Source organism: Phyllobates terribilis, unplaced genomic scaffold (genome assembly GCF_046119375.1).
Source record: "Phyllobates terribilis strain yellow unplaced genomic scaffold, ASM4611937v1 Scaffold_9__5_contigs__length_417890890, whole genome shotgun sequence".
In the NCBI taxonomy this organism is placed as follows: Eukaryota; Metazoa; Chordata; class Amphibia; order Anura; family Dendrobatidae; genus Phyllobates; species Phyllobates terribilis.
Genome location: NW_027362769.1, coordinates 375,290,342 through 375,306,621, shown reverse-complemented (window position 1 = coordinate 375,306,621; position 16,280 = coordinate 375,290,342). Strand labels below are relative to the sequence as shown.

The 16,280-nt window shown below is 45.8% G+C and overlaps 1 protein-coding gene across 1 annotated transcript; it reads left to right on the top strand.

Moving 5' to 3' along the window:
• The first annotated feature begins 1,540 nt into the window (after nt 1-1,540).
• Nucleotides 1,541-14,807, top strand: CIAO3 (cytosolic iron-sulfur assembly component 3). The gene is made up of 11 exons (XM_073648419.1): nt 1,541-1,697; nt 5,247-5,342; nt 5,879-6,022; nt 6,280-6,412; nt 6,619-6,753; nt 7,185-7,303; nt 10,840-10,969; nt 11,053-11,125; nt 11,924-12,061; nt 12,159-12,316; nt 12,902-14,807. The coding sequence occupies exons 1-11, from the start codon at nt 1,632-1,634 to the stop codon at nt 13,138-13,140; spliced, it is 1,431 nt and encodes a 476-aa protein (XP_073504520.1). The 5' UTR covers nt 1,541-1,631; the 3' UTR covers nt 13,141-14,807.
• Nucleotides 14,808-16,280: the final 1,473 nt, after the last annotated feature.

Below are 16,280 nucleotides of genomic sequence, written 5' to 3'. Positions count from 1 at the left end.
TGGCGTGATCTCTCTGGTGTCTTCACAATCTAAGTGTATTCCCTTGTCTGTTTACCTGTTTGTCTTTAGTTGCAGTGTGGGCTGACTAGTGCGCACCCTGTCCCCTCCCTATCTAGGGCCTATTGCTAGGGGCAGTCAGGGATTAGGTCTCCTGCTCTGCGATAGGTGCTGAACTTATTTAGGGACGTTAGGGGAGTCAGGATGTTGTCAGATCTGCTTAGGGGTCTCCACTCCCTTGCCCTAGTGTTTTGGCTTCCTCCCCCTCTTCCCGTCGTTGTGCACTTAGTCTTTCCCTCACCTTGCGTGACAATGGAGGACCATAGAGGGGTGCATTATATTGTATAAGGGGGGTGTATTATATTGTATGGAGGACCATGGGAGGTGTATTACATTGTAGGGAGGACCATGGCGAGTTCATTACATTGTATGGAGAACCATGGCGAGTGCATTATATTATATGGAGGACCAAGGGGAGAGCATTTTATTATATGGAAGGCCATGGGGAGTGCATTATACTATATGGAGGATTATGGGGGCGCATTATACTATATGGAGGATTATGGGGGGCGCATTATACTATATGGAGGATTATGTAGGGCCATTATAATATTTGGAGGGCTATGTGGGGGTCATTATACTGTATGCAAGCAATTATACAGTATGAAGGTTTGTGTGGGGTCCATCATACTGTCTGCAGGCCATTATAGTGTATGTAGGCCCATTATACTACATGGAGCACTGTGTGAGGTGTCACAGTTGGGGGATCATACTGTGTTGGGGTCACCATATTTTGCCTCAGGAGTTGAGGTGGGGTACAGTAGGGTCATTATACTGTGCATGTAGAGGTTAATGTGGAGGAATTCACCATGAGTGTATCATACTGTGTTTTGGGGGCACTTTTGTTTGCATAATACTTTATGGGGGCAATGAAAGTGGGGTCTAGGACTTCAGCAGGAGGAAAATTACTATGTAAATGATGCAAAGCTGTGAGATCTGCTCTTCTGTGACCCCAACAATTTTTTTGGGGTGGTGGGGGGGCAATTAGAACTTCTGCTATGGGGCCCCATGATTTCTATGTACACCAGTTTAAGGGTTATTCCCTCATCCATATAGCGACCATATTACCTCACCCATTTTACCCTTGTTTTGTTTCTTTTATTACTTATTCTTGTATTACTTCTGGAACAGGATTGCGACAACAGATAAAGACAGCCAAATTCGTTAAAATGAACACACTTCCTTAATGAATTTGGCGCATCTTACACCAGCGCTTCCTAAACGTCAGTTTGAAGGCATTGTGGTCTTCGTGTGAGGTAAAAATTACCTCAGAAAAAGAGTAAAAGGAGGCTCACAGCTGAGAAGCTGCGTTATAACCGTTATTCTCACCTGGTATGACAGGGGGGTCACATACTTTACACTTTTATAGCCTTACAATTGCTCCCACAATACATCTGGCTCATTAATTGGGCAGAGACACCGAACCGCGTCAGATCCTGAGCTCCGACCTACTCACCTCACGGAGCTCCCTACACTGCGCTTATAACTGACAGTGCGCGCGCAAAGAGACGAAGCTACTTTACTGCAATGCTGCAGCTGCGTCCGGGCGGTCACTTTACGGCGGTGTGGCGGAAATGGCGTCTCACTTCAGCGGAGTGCTGCAGCTGACCGACTTGGATGATTATATCGGCCCCTCGCAGGTATAATACATGTGATTACACTATAAGGACTGATTATCAGGCGGTATAACTTGGAGGCACGTGTGACAAACCCATGTGAGGACGCCCATGCGTGGTCACATTATAGCCAGGGAAGGACAACTTTCTTCTATACTGCAGTGTCTCTGCAGCTTGTGGAGAAACTACAACTCCCAGCATGCCCTGGCTGCTGCAGAATGGTAGGGCATGATGGGAATTGTAGTTTTACCAATGATGAAATGTAAATTGTATTATTTTTCCATCAATGCAGATTAAGGTTTTTTGTTTTTTTTTTATATTTGGGGCACAAAGAATGTAGAATGTTTTCAGTGCTTTTTTTTTCTTTTTAGGAGGTAGGTGCGGCGAACGAAAACATGACAATGCTGATGTATAAAATATATATATATATATATATATATATATATATATATATATATATATATATATATATGACACTTACCTTTTTTATGGGTTATTTTTTTTTATATATTTTTAATTGGAATTTGGCGGATGTGACAATACAGAACTTCCTTTTTTAAAGTTATATTTTTTCTCCTCTGCTTATTTTTGTATCTGGAAAATATATTTTTCTTTAGATTTTTAAAACCTTTAAATTCTTTTATTTTATTGAAAAAAAAAAAATTATTTTTAGATTGTTAAAAACTAGTGATGAGCGAGCATGCTCACCACTGCTCGGTACTCGCCCGAGCATCTCAGTACTCGAGATGCTCGGAGCTCGCCGAGTACTTTCGAGATGCTCGGGCGGGAGCTCGGGTCCCCGTCCTGCATGTTTGGCGCTATTTAGAGCACCAATCATGGAGGGATTGTCTGCCACTCACTGTAATGTCACAGCCATGGTGGTTGTGGCATTACAGTGATGGCCCAAATCGATGGGAACAGTGCTCACAGTGAAACATGAAAAGCCGGCAATTCAGCAGCGGCATACACCTGTACCCGACAATTTAGAACAGAAAGAATAGAGAATCACACATAGATTAGATAGATAGAAACATGTCAGTCACATATATAATAAGTACAGTGACAGTGTTGGTTACTGTACTTGTCATTTAGTGTTAAAATAAAGGATTTATTAAAAAAAAATTAGCGTGGGCTTCCCCGTAATTTTAGTCTCTAGCGGAGGTTAAGCAGACTGCTGGGGCAGATGTTTGAAGCCTGGGAAGGGGGTAATACTCACGGAGCTTCCCAGGCTACTAATATCAGCCCCCAGCTGAATACCTAGCCTTTACTAGCTATTAAAATGGGGGACCCCCAAAAAGAATGACGTGGGGTCCCCCCTATTTTAATAGCTAGCAAAGGCTAGGCTGCCAGATGGGGGCTGATATTAATAGCCCAGGAAGGGTGCCATGAATATTGGCCCCCTCCCAGGCTAGAAACACCAGCCGTCAGCCGCCCCAGAAATGGCGCATCCATAGGATGCGCCAATTCTGGCACTTAGCCTCGCTCTTCCCACTGCCCTGTAGTGGTGGCAGTGGGGTAATAGGGCTGGGGTTGATGTCAGCTTATAATGCCAGCTGCATGCTTGCGCTCTGCAGTGTCCCTGAAGGATGACAAGCTGGATGGCAGCGCTCAGCTGCCATCCAGCCTGTCATCTCAATGCCATCCCAGCGTGGGAGAATTCTCCTGCTCAAGCGCTGAGCGCAGGAGAATTCTCCCACGCTGTCAGTGACGTGCATGAGGTGAGCTGAGTTCATTGGCATGCCTGCGCTTCTCAGTGTCTGCGGCATGGCAAGCTGGATGGCAGCTTTCGGCTGCGATCCAGCCGGTCATGTGAATGTAGCAGAGCTGAAGCCGTCCTGGGAACCAAGGAAAGGTAAGGATGATGTTGGTTTATTATTTTTCTTTTCTTGCAGGAGATCGTTGGCTTCAGCTGGAATGGGCGTGATGGTAAGTATGGTTTAATTTAGAACCTTAAAGAATTGTGTGTTTATTTCAATTAAAGGACTTTATTCTGGGTGTTTGTGTTTTTTTTAACTTTGACTATGGGGTTAGTAATGGGGGTGTCTTATAGACGCCTCTCCATTACTAACCTGGGCTTGATGTCAGCTGGCATTATAAGCTGACATCAACCCCAGCCCTATTACCCCACTGCCACCGCTACAGGGCAGTGGGAAGAGCGAGGCTAAGTGCCAGAATTGGCACATCCTATGGATGCGCCATTTCTGGGACGGCTGGTGTTTCTAGCCTGGGAGGGGGCCAATATTCATGGCACCCTTCCTGGGCTATTAATATCAGCCCCCAGCTGGCTGCCTAGCCTTTGCTAGCTATTAAAATAGGGGGGAACCCCACGTCATTTTTTTTTTTTTTTGGGTCCCACATTTTAATAGCTAGTAAAGGCTAGGTATTCAGCTGGGGGCTGATATTAGTAGCCTGGGAAGCTCCGTGGGTATTACCCCCTTCCCAGGCTTTAAACATCTGCCCCAGCCGTCTGCTTAACCCCACGCCAATTTTTTTTTTAAAAAATCCTTTATTTTAACACTAAATGACAAGTACAGTAATCAACACTATCACTGTACTTCTTATATATGTGACTGACATGTTTCTATCTATCTAATCTGTGTGATGCTCTATTCTTTCTGTTCTAAATTGTCAGGTACCGGTGTATGCCGCTGCTGAATTGCCGGCTGGCTTTTTTAAAGAGAAGGGTGCATGAAAATCGGAGGGCACTAGTGTGTTCCAAGTGCCCTGCCATGTTTTTCATGCACCCTCCTATATACCCTGCCTGCCTGTCTGTCTATATATTCTGCCTGCCTGCCTGAATTTTAATTGAGCACTGTTCCCATCGATTTGGGCAATTTTTGACCTTCTGCAGACCGCCGGGGGGGACCGCCAGAAAAATGCTCGAGTTTCCCATAGACTTACATTGGGCTCGTTGCTCGGTTCGAGCACCCGAGTATTCCAATGTGCTCGACCCGAGCTTCGAGCACCCGAGCATTTTAGTGCTCGCTCATCACTATTAAAAACGTAGTTCTTATTTAAACAGTTTTATTTTTAAAAACTAATTTTTTATTTTTATTTTTTTAATTAATTCTTCATTTTTTATAAACTAAATTCTTAGATTTTTTTTTTAAAACTCAATTATTTTTTTTTTAATTTATAAACTTTAAATTCATTTAAAAAAAAAAAAACAAAATAACTTTAAATTCTTAATTTTTTTATTTTAGTTTTTGGAATCCTCATAGGACTTTTGCTGTATATAGTGTAAATAATGTGCTGGGCTTCATGGGAGTACAAAGAACGGTACCAATAGGGGCGATCAGTTTGCCCGCCCGGCTGCTATAGCTCTGCACGATTACGGCACGTGATGGACACCCGATCGCCACCAATTGAATGCTGCTGTCAGCTATTGACAGTGGCATCTAAATGGTTAAACAGCAGCGATCAGAGCGACCGCACTTAGTAGAAGTTTTCACCATATCCTATGGTGTGAGATAGCAAAACCACCCCCACGTCTCCCCCCTAATCCTCATGTCTAACATTAAAATATAGTTAAGATTTGTTCTGAGTTTGTTTTTGTTTTTTTCTTTTCTCTAGGATTGTATAAAACCAATGAAAGTAGAAAAAAAAACTGGAAAAGGGGCGGCCAAGATCCGTATTGAAGATGATGGGAGCTATTTTCAAATCAATCAGGTGATAATGATGAGTAAAATTGTTTGTGCCGTCATGAATATTTAAGCTGTATTCACACGCTGCAGTTTGGGGTTTTTTTGTTGTTGTTGTTGTTGTAGTTTTCCAAATTTGTGCCAAAAGTGCCTCTGGTTTTACCATGATTTCAGAAAATTGTGCTAAAAAATACAACCTTACGGCCATCGAGCGAATGGGGAACGACTACTGAGTCGCATTCTGATTCCAAGGGCTTAGTGGCACAGCTGCAGCCAATCACTGAGCCTCAGCGGCCCTGAGCAGCTCGTGCCATAAACTCAGAGTCGCTGAGCTCACTGATTGGCTGCAGCGTTGTCGATGTGACGTCAGCGCACTAGACAATAACAGACATCGAATCTGGACCCGGGGAGGGTGAGGAGCGCACATATTGTTTTCTAAAACTGTAAAATCCCCTTTAAAGACTTGAAGCCAATAGAGAAAACTGGCAAAAAAATATAAAGTAGAGGGGCAGTCCATGGAGCAGAACTTTTATATGTTGACGGAGACGTCTGTCCGACCTGCAGGATGGAGCTTCCCAAAAATTGGAGAAGGCAAAGATCACCCTGAACGACTGTCTGGCCTGCAGCGGGTGTGTGACGTCCGCAGAAACCATCCTGATCACACAGCAGAGTCACGAGGAGCTGTACAGGACACTGGAGCAAAACAAGGTAATGCCTGATTCTGGAAGCTGAGATACGGGGTCTGCGACACACGCGGCTCCGCAGTGTGAGGATTCCACCATATAGCACCTTATATCTCAGCTTCACGGACCCCTGAGCTTGTGACATTGGAGGAGAGGAGTAATAGGATTTTCACTCCCCCCCCCCCCCCCCCAGAGTCTGTGAGCTCCTAACTTTTGACATTACCGAGCGATAGGCCCCGGGAGGGCAGTAGAGAAGCATCACTTCTTTTGCCTCTTCCTCAGATGGAGGATGCCTCAAAACACAGGTTGGTCGTGGTGTCCATCTCTCCACAGTCTCGAGCTTCTCTGGCCACAAAGTTTAACCTCAATATCAAGGAAACTGCTCAGAAGTTGACTGCGTTCTTTAAACAGTTGGGTAAGAAGCCGGAAAAAGTCCTAAAGTGAATTGTTAATGTAAAGATGAGCTGGGAAAGCAGAGTGGCAACCAATGTGCTGACCATCGCAGCAGAGGTCGTCATCCAGCTTTCTCAGACTCCTGAATGGTTTTGTCTTCCTGATGAGGATTTCCTGCTTTAACGGATAACTAAGTGGATTTTTTTTAATTTATTTTATACACTTTAGGGGTCCACTATGTATTTGACACCAGTTTTTCCAGGAATTTCAGCCTATTGGAGAGTCAGCGAGAGTTTATACAACGCTACAAGAGACGGCAGGAGGAGAAGACAGCCCTGCCCATGTTATCCTCCGCCTGCCCAGGTACATATGTATGCGGGGTAGCGTCCTTGGTCTGGGGCACGCCCTGTTTTTTACTTCTCTGGCTCCGGGGGTAGCGCCCTGGGTCGGAGTGGTTAGGGCCCTGTTATTACTCCTCTGGCTTTGCGGGTTATGCCCTGTTTTTTACTCCTCTGGCTCTGGGGGGAGCGCTCTGTTATTACTCTTCTGGCTCTGGCTTTTGTTTTTTTTTTACTTTTCTGGGGGAACGCGGCCTGTTTTTTTTTTACTAATCTGGCTCTGGGGGGAGCGCGGCCTTTTACTCCTCTGGGGGGAGCGCTCTTGCATACTTCTGTCTGTGCACTTACATGTTTGTCTGTTGCATGTTATTGCTGCTGATGGTGTGTTGCAGTCAGACAATATGCCGCCTGTCTACAATAAAGACCGCCGTGTTGTTGGCATTTCTTCTCTTCTAGGGTGGATTTGTTATGCTGAAAAAACTCACGGCTCCTTTATTATCCCGCACATCAGCGTCACCAAATCTCCGCAGCAAGTGATGGGATCTCTGGTGAAGAACTACTTTGCAAAGGAAAAGGTGAAAAAATTATTATTTATTATTATTAGTATTATAGCGCCATTTATTCTATAGCATTTAACATGTGAAAGGGATATACATGGCACAAACAATTACAATAAATTTTGAACAATACAAGTCGGCAACTGTTACAGGAGGAGCGAGGACCCTGCCCGTGAGGGCTCACAATCTACAGGGGATGGGTGAGGATACAGTAGGTGAGGGCACAGCTGGTCGTGGAGCAGTATGGTGGAGCGAGGGTTACTGCAGGTTGTAGGCTTGTTGGAAGAGATGAGTCTTCAGGTTCCTTTTGAAGGTTTCCATGGTAGGTGAGAGTCTGATGTGTTGGGGTAGAGAGTTCCAGAGTAAGGGGGATGCACAGGAGAAATCTTGGATGCGATTGTGGGAAGAGGGGAGTAGAGAAGGAGATCTTGTGAGGATCGGAGGTTGCGTGCAGGTAAGTACCGGGAGACTAGGTCACAGATGTATGGAGGAGACAGGTTGAGGATGGCTTTGTATGCCATGGTTAGTGTTTTGAACTGGAGTCTCTGGGCAATGGGGAGCCAGTGAAGGGATTGACAGAGAGGAGAGGCCGGGGAATAGCGGAGGGACAGGTGTATTAATCGGGTAGCAGAGTTTAGGATGGATTGGAGGGGGGTGAGACTGTTAGAGGGGAGGCCACAGAGCAGGAGGTTGCAGTAGTCAAACCGGGAGATGATGAGGGCATGCACTAGTGTTTTTGCATATTCGTGGTTGAGGAATGTGCGGATCCGGGAGATATTTTTGAGTTGCAGTCGGCAGGAAGTGGAAAGGGCTTGGATATGTGGTTTGAAGGTGAGATTAGAGTCCAGGGTTACACCGAGGCAGCAGGCTTGAGGGACTGGGGAGAGTGGGCAGCCATTGACTTTGATGGATAAGTCAGATGAAGGGGTTGAGTGAGACGGTGGAAAGGTGATGAATTCCGTTTTATCCATGTTTTAGAAATCTGTCAGAGAAAAGGATGAAATGGCGGATAGACATTGTGGGATTCTGATTAGTAGGGAGGAGATATCTGGTCCGGAGTGGTAGATCTGTGTGTCATCAGCATAAAGGTGATACTGAAAGCCATGGGACTCTATGCGCTGTCCCAGGCCGAAGGTGTAGATGGAGAAGAGCAGGGGTCCTAGGACTGAACCTTGGGGGACACCGACAAATAGGGGGCGTGTTGAGGAGGTGGTGTGTGAGTGGGAGACACTGAATGTCTAGTCTGTTAAATATGAGGAGATCCAAGATAGGGCCAAGTCTGTGATGCCGAGAGATGAGAGAGTCTGTAGTAAGAGGGAATGGTCCACTGTGTCAAAGGCAGATGACAGGTCCAGGAGGAGAAGGGCAGAGTAGTGTCGCTTGGATTTTGCGGTTAGTAGGTCGTTGGTGACTTTAGTCAGGGCAGTTTCTGTGGAGTGGTTCAGTCGGAAGCCAGATTGTAAGCGGTCAAAGAGGGAGCAGGAGAAGAGGTGGGGGGACAGTTCAAAATGGACGTGTTATTCCAGTAGTTTTGAGGCGTAAGGGAGAAGTGATATGAGGCGATAGCTAGTCAGAGGATGGGTCAAGGGAGGGCTTTTTGAGGATGGGTGTGATTGAGGCATGTTTGAAGCATGAGGGGGAGACACCAGTTGTTGGTGACAGGTTGAAAAGGTGGGTTAGGGTTGGGATGAAGACTGTGGTGAGGTTAGGGATGAGGTGGGATGGGATTGGGTCAAGGTTGCAGGTGATGAGGTGTGATTTGGAGAGTAAAGAGGAAAGTTGATTGTCTGTGATGGTGGAGAAGCTGGTTTTGGAGGAGGAGGGTTGAGTAGATATGAGGAGGAGCTGTGGGGACTTTAGGCAAAAGCTTTGTCTGATGGTTCAATCTTCTTGAAGAATGAGGCAAAGTCTTTGGCTGAGAGGAGAGGGAGGAGGCGCGGGGGGACGGAGGAGAGAATTGAAAGTGTTGAATAGCTGTTTAGAGTTGTGAGACAGGGAGGATATGAGAAGTAGGTTTGTTTTGCTGCAGTAAGTGTGGACTTGAAAGTAGTGAGGGACTGTTTGAATGCGATGAAATGCTCGTTGGAGTGGGACCTTTTCCATTTCCGCTCAGCAACCCTGCAGGCCCTTCTCAGTTCTTTAGTCAAGTTGGTGTGCCAGGGTTGCATGTTGAGTGGGCGACCGAATTGAGGGATGCAGCTGTTGTGGTGTTATATGAAGTGGCAGCAGCATTGTGTAATGAACTTATCCCTGTGAGAGAAAGAAGGGATTCAGAGAGTGAGTGTAGGTCAAGGTGTTTGAGATTTCTGCGAGGGTGTGCAAGTTTGTGGAGTGGGGCTTGTGCAATTGGAGAGGAGAGGGAAGGGAATGTGAGTAGGTTGTGGCCAGATAGCGGGAGAGGTGAGCTAGAGAAGTTAGATAGGGAACAGAGGCAGATGAAGATGAGGTCCAGTGTGTGGCCATCTTTGTGAGTGGCTGCGGAAGACCATTGAACAAGGCCGAAGGAGGAAGTGAGGGATTGGAGTTTAGAGACAATGAGTGGGAAGTCAAATGGGGATGTTGAAGTCACCGATGATGATAGTGGGGATGTCAGCGGATAGGAAGTGGAGTAGCCAGGTGGTGGCTGGTCCCGGGGGCGGTAAATGACGGCCAGTTGGAGGGGGAATAGCTGCGTACAGAATGCACCTCAAAAGAGGGGAGAGTAATGGAGGGCGGCAGTGGGATATGGGTGAAGGAGCAGTTATCTGACAGGGGAAAACCTACTCCTCCACCATGCTTACCATTGGAGCGGGGGGTGTTAGAAAGATGGAATCCACCGTACGAAAGTGCAGCTTGGGATGCTGTGTCAGAGGGGGTGAGCCAGGTTTCGGTGATGCCGAGGAAGGAGAGTTTGTTAACAATGAAAAGATCATGGGTCTAGGAAAGTTTGTTGCACACAGAGTTGAGCGTTCCATAGCTCCTTTAGTGGCACTAGGGGAGCGGAGGCTAGGCGGATGGGTATAAGGTTTGAAAGGTTGCGAGAGTTTGTGACAGATCGTGGATAGGAGGCAGAAGTGACTGGGGGATGTGCTGAGGAGGGCCAGGATTTGGCGAGATATCTCCAGCAGTCAGAAGGCGCAGGGAAAGTGTTAGTAGGTGGGAGCAGGAGAGGCTGTGAGGTGGCTGTCTGTGTTTGGAGACATTGAAGTGAATATTGAGGAATAGTTCTGAGGAGGAGGTGAGATGAATGGGAAGGATGGAGGAAGAGATGACCAGTTCCTTACTAGGTGTAGGGATTAGAGGGGTTAGTAGAAAGTGAAGTATTATAGGGGAGAGGGTGAAAACAAACAGAAACATTGTTTACTTTGCCTGGGTATCCAGTTTCCTTTTGTTCCCTTCAGGTTCAATTCAGGATTAATTCAATGCCACACTTGCATGACCACACTTGGTGATACACACTGGCCAGACTACTTCACCAGACTTAAAAAAAAAAAAAAAAAAAAATGAAATATATCTGGTGTCTATTCATCTATCGGGTATCTATGTATCTACCTGACATCTGTCTACCATCCCAGAACCTGCCGCCTTCCCACATCTACCATGTCACAGTGATGCCGTGCTATGATAAGAAGCTGGAGGCCTCCAGACCGGACTTCTTCAATCAGGAGTACGAGACCCGAGATGTAGACTGTGTCATCACCACTGGTGAGCGCTGTGGACACTGATCATGGGGGTCCTCACTGTACTGTGTATAGAGGCCGCTGCTAATTACAAGATGTCTATTAAAGGGGAAGTGCTGCGGATGCTGGAACAAGAGGGGATCGCTCTGCCAGATGTGAATCTCTGTCCCCTTGACACAGAGTGAGTGTTTAGTTTCTATATATTTTATTTCTGAGAAGTCGTCGCCGTCCTCCAACCAAACCTAAAGTGATCGCCCTCTGGTTGGCGGCATGACCCAACAGCATCGGGGTCCTGAGGGACATCTGACCACAGCGGCATTCACTCTTCTGCTGGTTGTTGTTGGAAAACGTCAGAATACAGGATGTATGTACACAGTCACTGCACCAGCAGAATAGTGAGTGCAGCTCTGGAGTATAATACAGGATGTAACTCAGGATTAGTACAGGGTCAGTAATGTAATGTATGTACACAGTGACTGCACCAGCAGAATAGTGAGTGCAGCTCTGGAGTATAATACAGGATGTAACTCAGGATCAGTAATGTATGTACACAGTGACTGCACAAGCAGAATAGTGAGTGCAGCTCTGGAGTATAATACAGGATGTAGCTCAGGATCAGTACAGGGTCAGTAATGTAATGTATGTACACAGTGACTGCACCAGCAGAATAGTGAGCGCAGCTCTGGAGTATAATACAGGATGTAACTCAGGATCAGTAATGTATGTACACAGTGACTGCACAAGCAGAATAGTGAGTGCAGCTCTGGAGTATAATACAGGATGTAGCTCAGGATCAGTACAGGGTCAGTAATGTAATGTATGTACACAGTGACTGCACTAGCAGAATAGTGAGTGCAGCTCTGGAGGATAATACAGGATGTAACTCAGGATCAGTGCAGGATAATGTATGTATACAGTAACACTATATCACCATAGTTGTATACAGAAGTGAAGCATTGTGGATGTTCTGTCTCCTCAGGTTCAGCAGTGCGGAGGACAATGAGCCATTAGGACATGACGGCGGGGGATCTGGCGGATACCTAGAACATATATTTAAATCCGCAGCACAGGAGCTCTTTGGCCTCCGTGTAGATGAGATTACATACAAGCCTCTGAAGTACGGTCACGTCTGTCATTGTGTCGTGTCTCCGTGTTATTAGAGGTGACCCTCCTGTCACGGATGAATACACGTATCCTCTGTTCGCCCTGTACAGGAACAAAGACTTCCAGGAGGTGACGCTGGAGCAGGACGGGGAGGTGCTGCTGCAGTTCGCACTGGCGTACGGCTTCCGGAACATTCAGAATCTGGTGCAGAAGCTAAAAAGAGGGCGCTGCGCCTATCACTACGTGGAGGTGATGGCCTGTCCTGCAGGTAACGCTAGATAGAGGGCGCTAAATGTTCCTGGAGTTTTAGTGGGATATAATTCGTAAAAAGAACTTGTCACATCTGATAATGCTGTTATCCTGCATGTATGGGGTTAATCTGCAGGTTATTAGCATTAGAAAGATGTGTAGCACCCAGGACAAAGTGGACTTTACCACTCCCATGAGCCGCTGGCTGCGGCCGGGCACCTTTCTAACACTATTAACTTGCAGATTAACCCTATATCTGCAGGTAAATGGCATCATCCGAAGTCACAGGTTCCTTTTTAAGTTGTGAAATTTCATATCCTGTTAATTTGGTTACAACTTTAACAACATGAGCGGGTTTTACCTCACTTTATTGTAAGTTAGGTTTTAGCTTAGGTTTTTGACAGAGGCAATTCTAGCTGCCGCCGGGCCCTGGCTGCCTGCTTCTGGCGCCGCCGGGCCCTGGCTGCCTGCTTCTGGCGCCGCCGGGCCCTGGCTGCCTGCTTCTGGCGCGGCCGCATTTTTTACTATAGGGCATGACCCGGCCATATTGAATTTTTGACATATTGCGTAGAATAGGAGATGTTACAGTCTCCTCTCTTTTCAGGCTGTTTGAATGGCGGTGGTCAGATCCGGGCAGAAGGGGAGGCCGGTAAGGACTTACTTCACAGGGTGGAGCAGCTGTACACGTCTGTGAGGATGGAGTCGCCGGAGCAGAATGACAGAGTGAAGGAACTTTACGAGCAATGGCTGGGAGGGCAGGACGGTGCCCGGGTGAAGGAGGCGCTGCACACACAGTACCACGCCGTGGAGAAGATCGCATCTGGACTGAGCATTAAGTGGTGACTCCAAGATTCGACATTTCTGCAGGACAATATCTGCCTCAGTGTTGTCCTATGTAACGACCTCAAGGTGGGACTGTCCAAGCAGTGGCTGGTATATACTGATATTGACCCTCCTGCTGCAGCTTGTGTAGCGACTTGTGAATTCTGCTGCCGTAACCACAGCCTTACTTTGTATCTTTTTACTTCTTTACTCTAAATCCTATATTTAATGTGTTGTTCCCTGTTATCACCCATTTCAGGTTTGGAGATAGAAGAATACTACAGTCAGCCTAAGTCCAGAAGACTCTCTGTCACCCATGTTCAATACTGAATTCCAAAACTATTCCAGTTTTGAGATAGAGTTACATCCACTGCTGTGACTGATTTCAGATGCTCCTCTTATATGGTCACTGTCATCTCAGCAGAGTTTACATAAGCGAATATAAGAAACTTTTGTAATACATCTTTTCAGAAAAATCTGCTTCTTTCCCCATTTATGAGCCATTTCTCCTCTTCTGCCTTCTGAGCTGATCAGTTACTCGTCCACATTCGTCCTGGTCAAAGAAAGACGTACTGAGAGTTTTAGGGATCAGTATTGAGAACAAAGTGGACACGCACAGATCTGAGCTGCTTCTTTTTAGTAAGTGTTTTGTCACCCCAGTGCTGGATTCACAGCTATGCTGCTCAGTACCAATATATAATGTCCTCCATACCCCTGATCATGAGCTACATATGAGGAATTCCTGCTATCCTTTCTCTGTCTGCGTGTGCTGGATATGGGAGACAACATGGCAGCTAATCTCCACCTACCAGCTCAGAGGCAACTGAAAATTAGCGAGAGCCTTTGGAGGGGAAATTGCTGGCTACAAGTCATATAATATCCACAATTTTCCCCTCTACAGGCTCTAATATATGACTTGTAGCCAGCATTTTTCACCAATTTTTCCCTCTACAGGCTCTATCTCGAATTTTCAGTTGCCTACGAGCTGGTGAGTGGAGATTAGCTGTTATGATGTCTCCTATATCCAGTACACACAGAGATAAGGGATTCCTTCTCTCCTGTAATGACAGGTACATTTTCAGTGATTATTTTTTATTTAGGGAATTTTAGGTATAACTTGGCAGAAAAAAAAGCCTCTGAGGGATTTTGTTATTATTTATACAGATAATATATGCAGGTAATTATCGAGGTTGTTGCTCTCCTCTCTCTTCAGTCTTGGGCAGGTATCACACAGGAGTGCTATTCTACTTATTAGGACATCTGCTGGTGGTCAGCTGGTGCCACCCAACGTACCGCAGCCTCTCCATGTCCAATTTCAGGTTAAGCAGAAGAAAGAAGGACCTGACGGCGTCCTTATTAACTAGTAGCCTAATTTACTTCCGCCATCTATTTCCCTGTTTTCTAGTTTTAGTGTGCAGTCAGTACAACACTGACGACGGTCACATTGCAATGCTAGGACTGGCCGTCGTCTCTCCTGACCTGTGCGTGACAGCATGTATTTCTACGCAGCTGTCGCGCTCAGGTCAGGATTGCCGACTGCCAGTCCGAGGATTGCGATGTGATCCTCTCGCGAGTAATATGGCCGTCCGACTGCGTCGAGTGATCTGTGTTTGCATTATTGTTTTACTTCTACAAAAAACACATTTGTTTCAGAGACTAATGGGATTAAATTGTAAATTCGAACATAATCATTTCACTGTAATTTCTGTGTTATTGCTGCCATTTTTTGGGAGGGGGGTTTGTTCTAACAGCGTTCATTGTGCAGTAAAAATGACTATGTAATGTGATTCTTGGGGTTAATCTAATTACAGTGATAACGTTAATTATTTTAGTGGTTAAAAAAATTCAGAAAAAATAATTGGTTCGTGTCGCCATTTTCCTTTGACCCCTAACAACATTTTTTTTTTTTTTTCTGTCGATGGACCTTTTTTTTTTTGTGTAGTTTCTATTGATACAATTTTGGTGCCACAAACAAGTTTCGAACACTTTTAGTTGCATTTTTTTTGTTTGTTTTGTGAGGGTAAGGTGCAGCGATCAAAAGACAGCAGCATTGGAGTTTACGGAAAAAAATTCTTTACTGCGTTTATCTTGTGGATGAAATAATTAGATTTTAATTGGACTTTTGCACAAACAGAAATGCAAAATGTTTATTTTTAATAGCCTTATTTTTGAACATGGGGGAAGGATGTCTGCTTCCAAAACTTATTTTTCTTTCTCCAATTTTCCAAAAAGTTTGGCCGAAGCTCTTGAACTTTACTATGGTTTTGGAAAAAGTGAACACTGCCTTTAAAGGGGTTATCCAGCACTATCCAGAGTCCCTCAATTCCACATTGAAGGTGGGTGGCACCGATAAGATTACAATCTCACACATCATCATTGTGCGTCTGGGCCGGTGTGCGGGGTCATAGCGTCGTCGGCACAGAAGATCAGAGCTCTGGATGGAGTTGGATAACCCCTTTAATTCATATCAACTAGTTGATGGGGGTCTGACTGGTAGTATGTGTGTTGTTTTCCATTTAAAAGGAGTTATCTAAACCTGTTTGACTGCTGTGACTGGCAGCCCTTGTACAATCAATTTGATGATCAGTAGGTGTAATGTACAGACGAGCAACGGGGGAGAACTTTGAGCATTGGACCCCCTATATTACACCATTTGACAAGGGGTTCTCTGAAAGTGGACCCCCCTTTAAACTGAGCTAGTCGATCTGAAGCAAGCCCCCAATTTTAATGACAATCTCATGCTGCCAGACTGCAGTCACCACTAGAGGGAGCTCACTGAATATTATTAATTAGTGTTGAGCGAGCACTAAAATGCTTGGGTGCTCGAAGCTCGGGCCGAGCTCGCCATGATACTCGGGTGCTCGACCCGAGCAACGAGCCCAATGTTAGTCTATGGGAGACCCAAGCATTTTTGCGGCGGCACCACCGGCAGTCTTTTAAAAGCCTAACAAGTGCCTAAAACGATAGTGACAGTGCTCAAATGACATGGGGACAGCATGGGGATCGCCCCAGGAAGCATTTCTGACCCCCAGGTCACTGCTGTCAACAACGTGGTCAGAGGTATTGAGCCACTTTTACGGGCTCACAATAAAACGTTCAAAAACTAAAGTGAAACTTTTTTCCTGTGAAATATGTGAAGGAATTTCTTTTCCAGGGTAAAG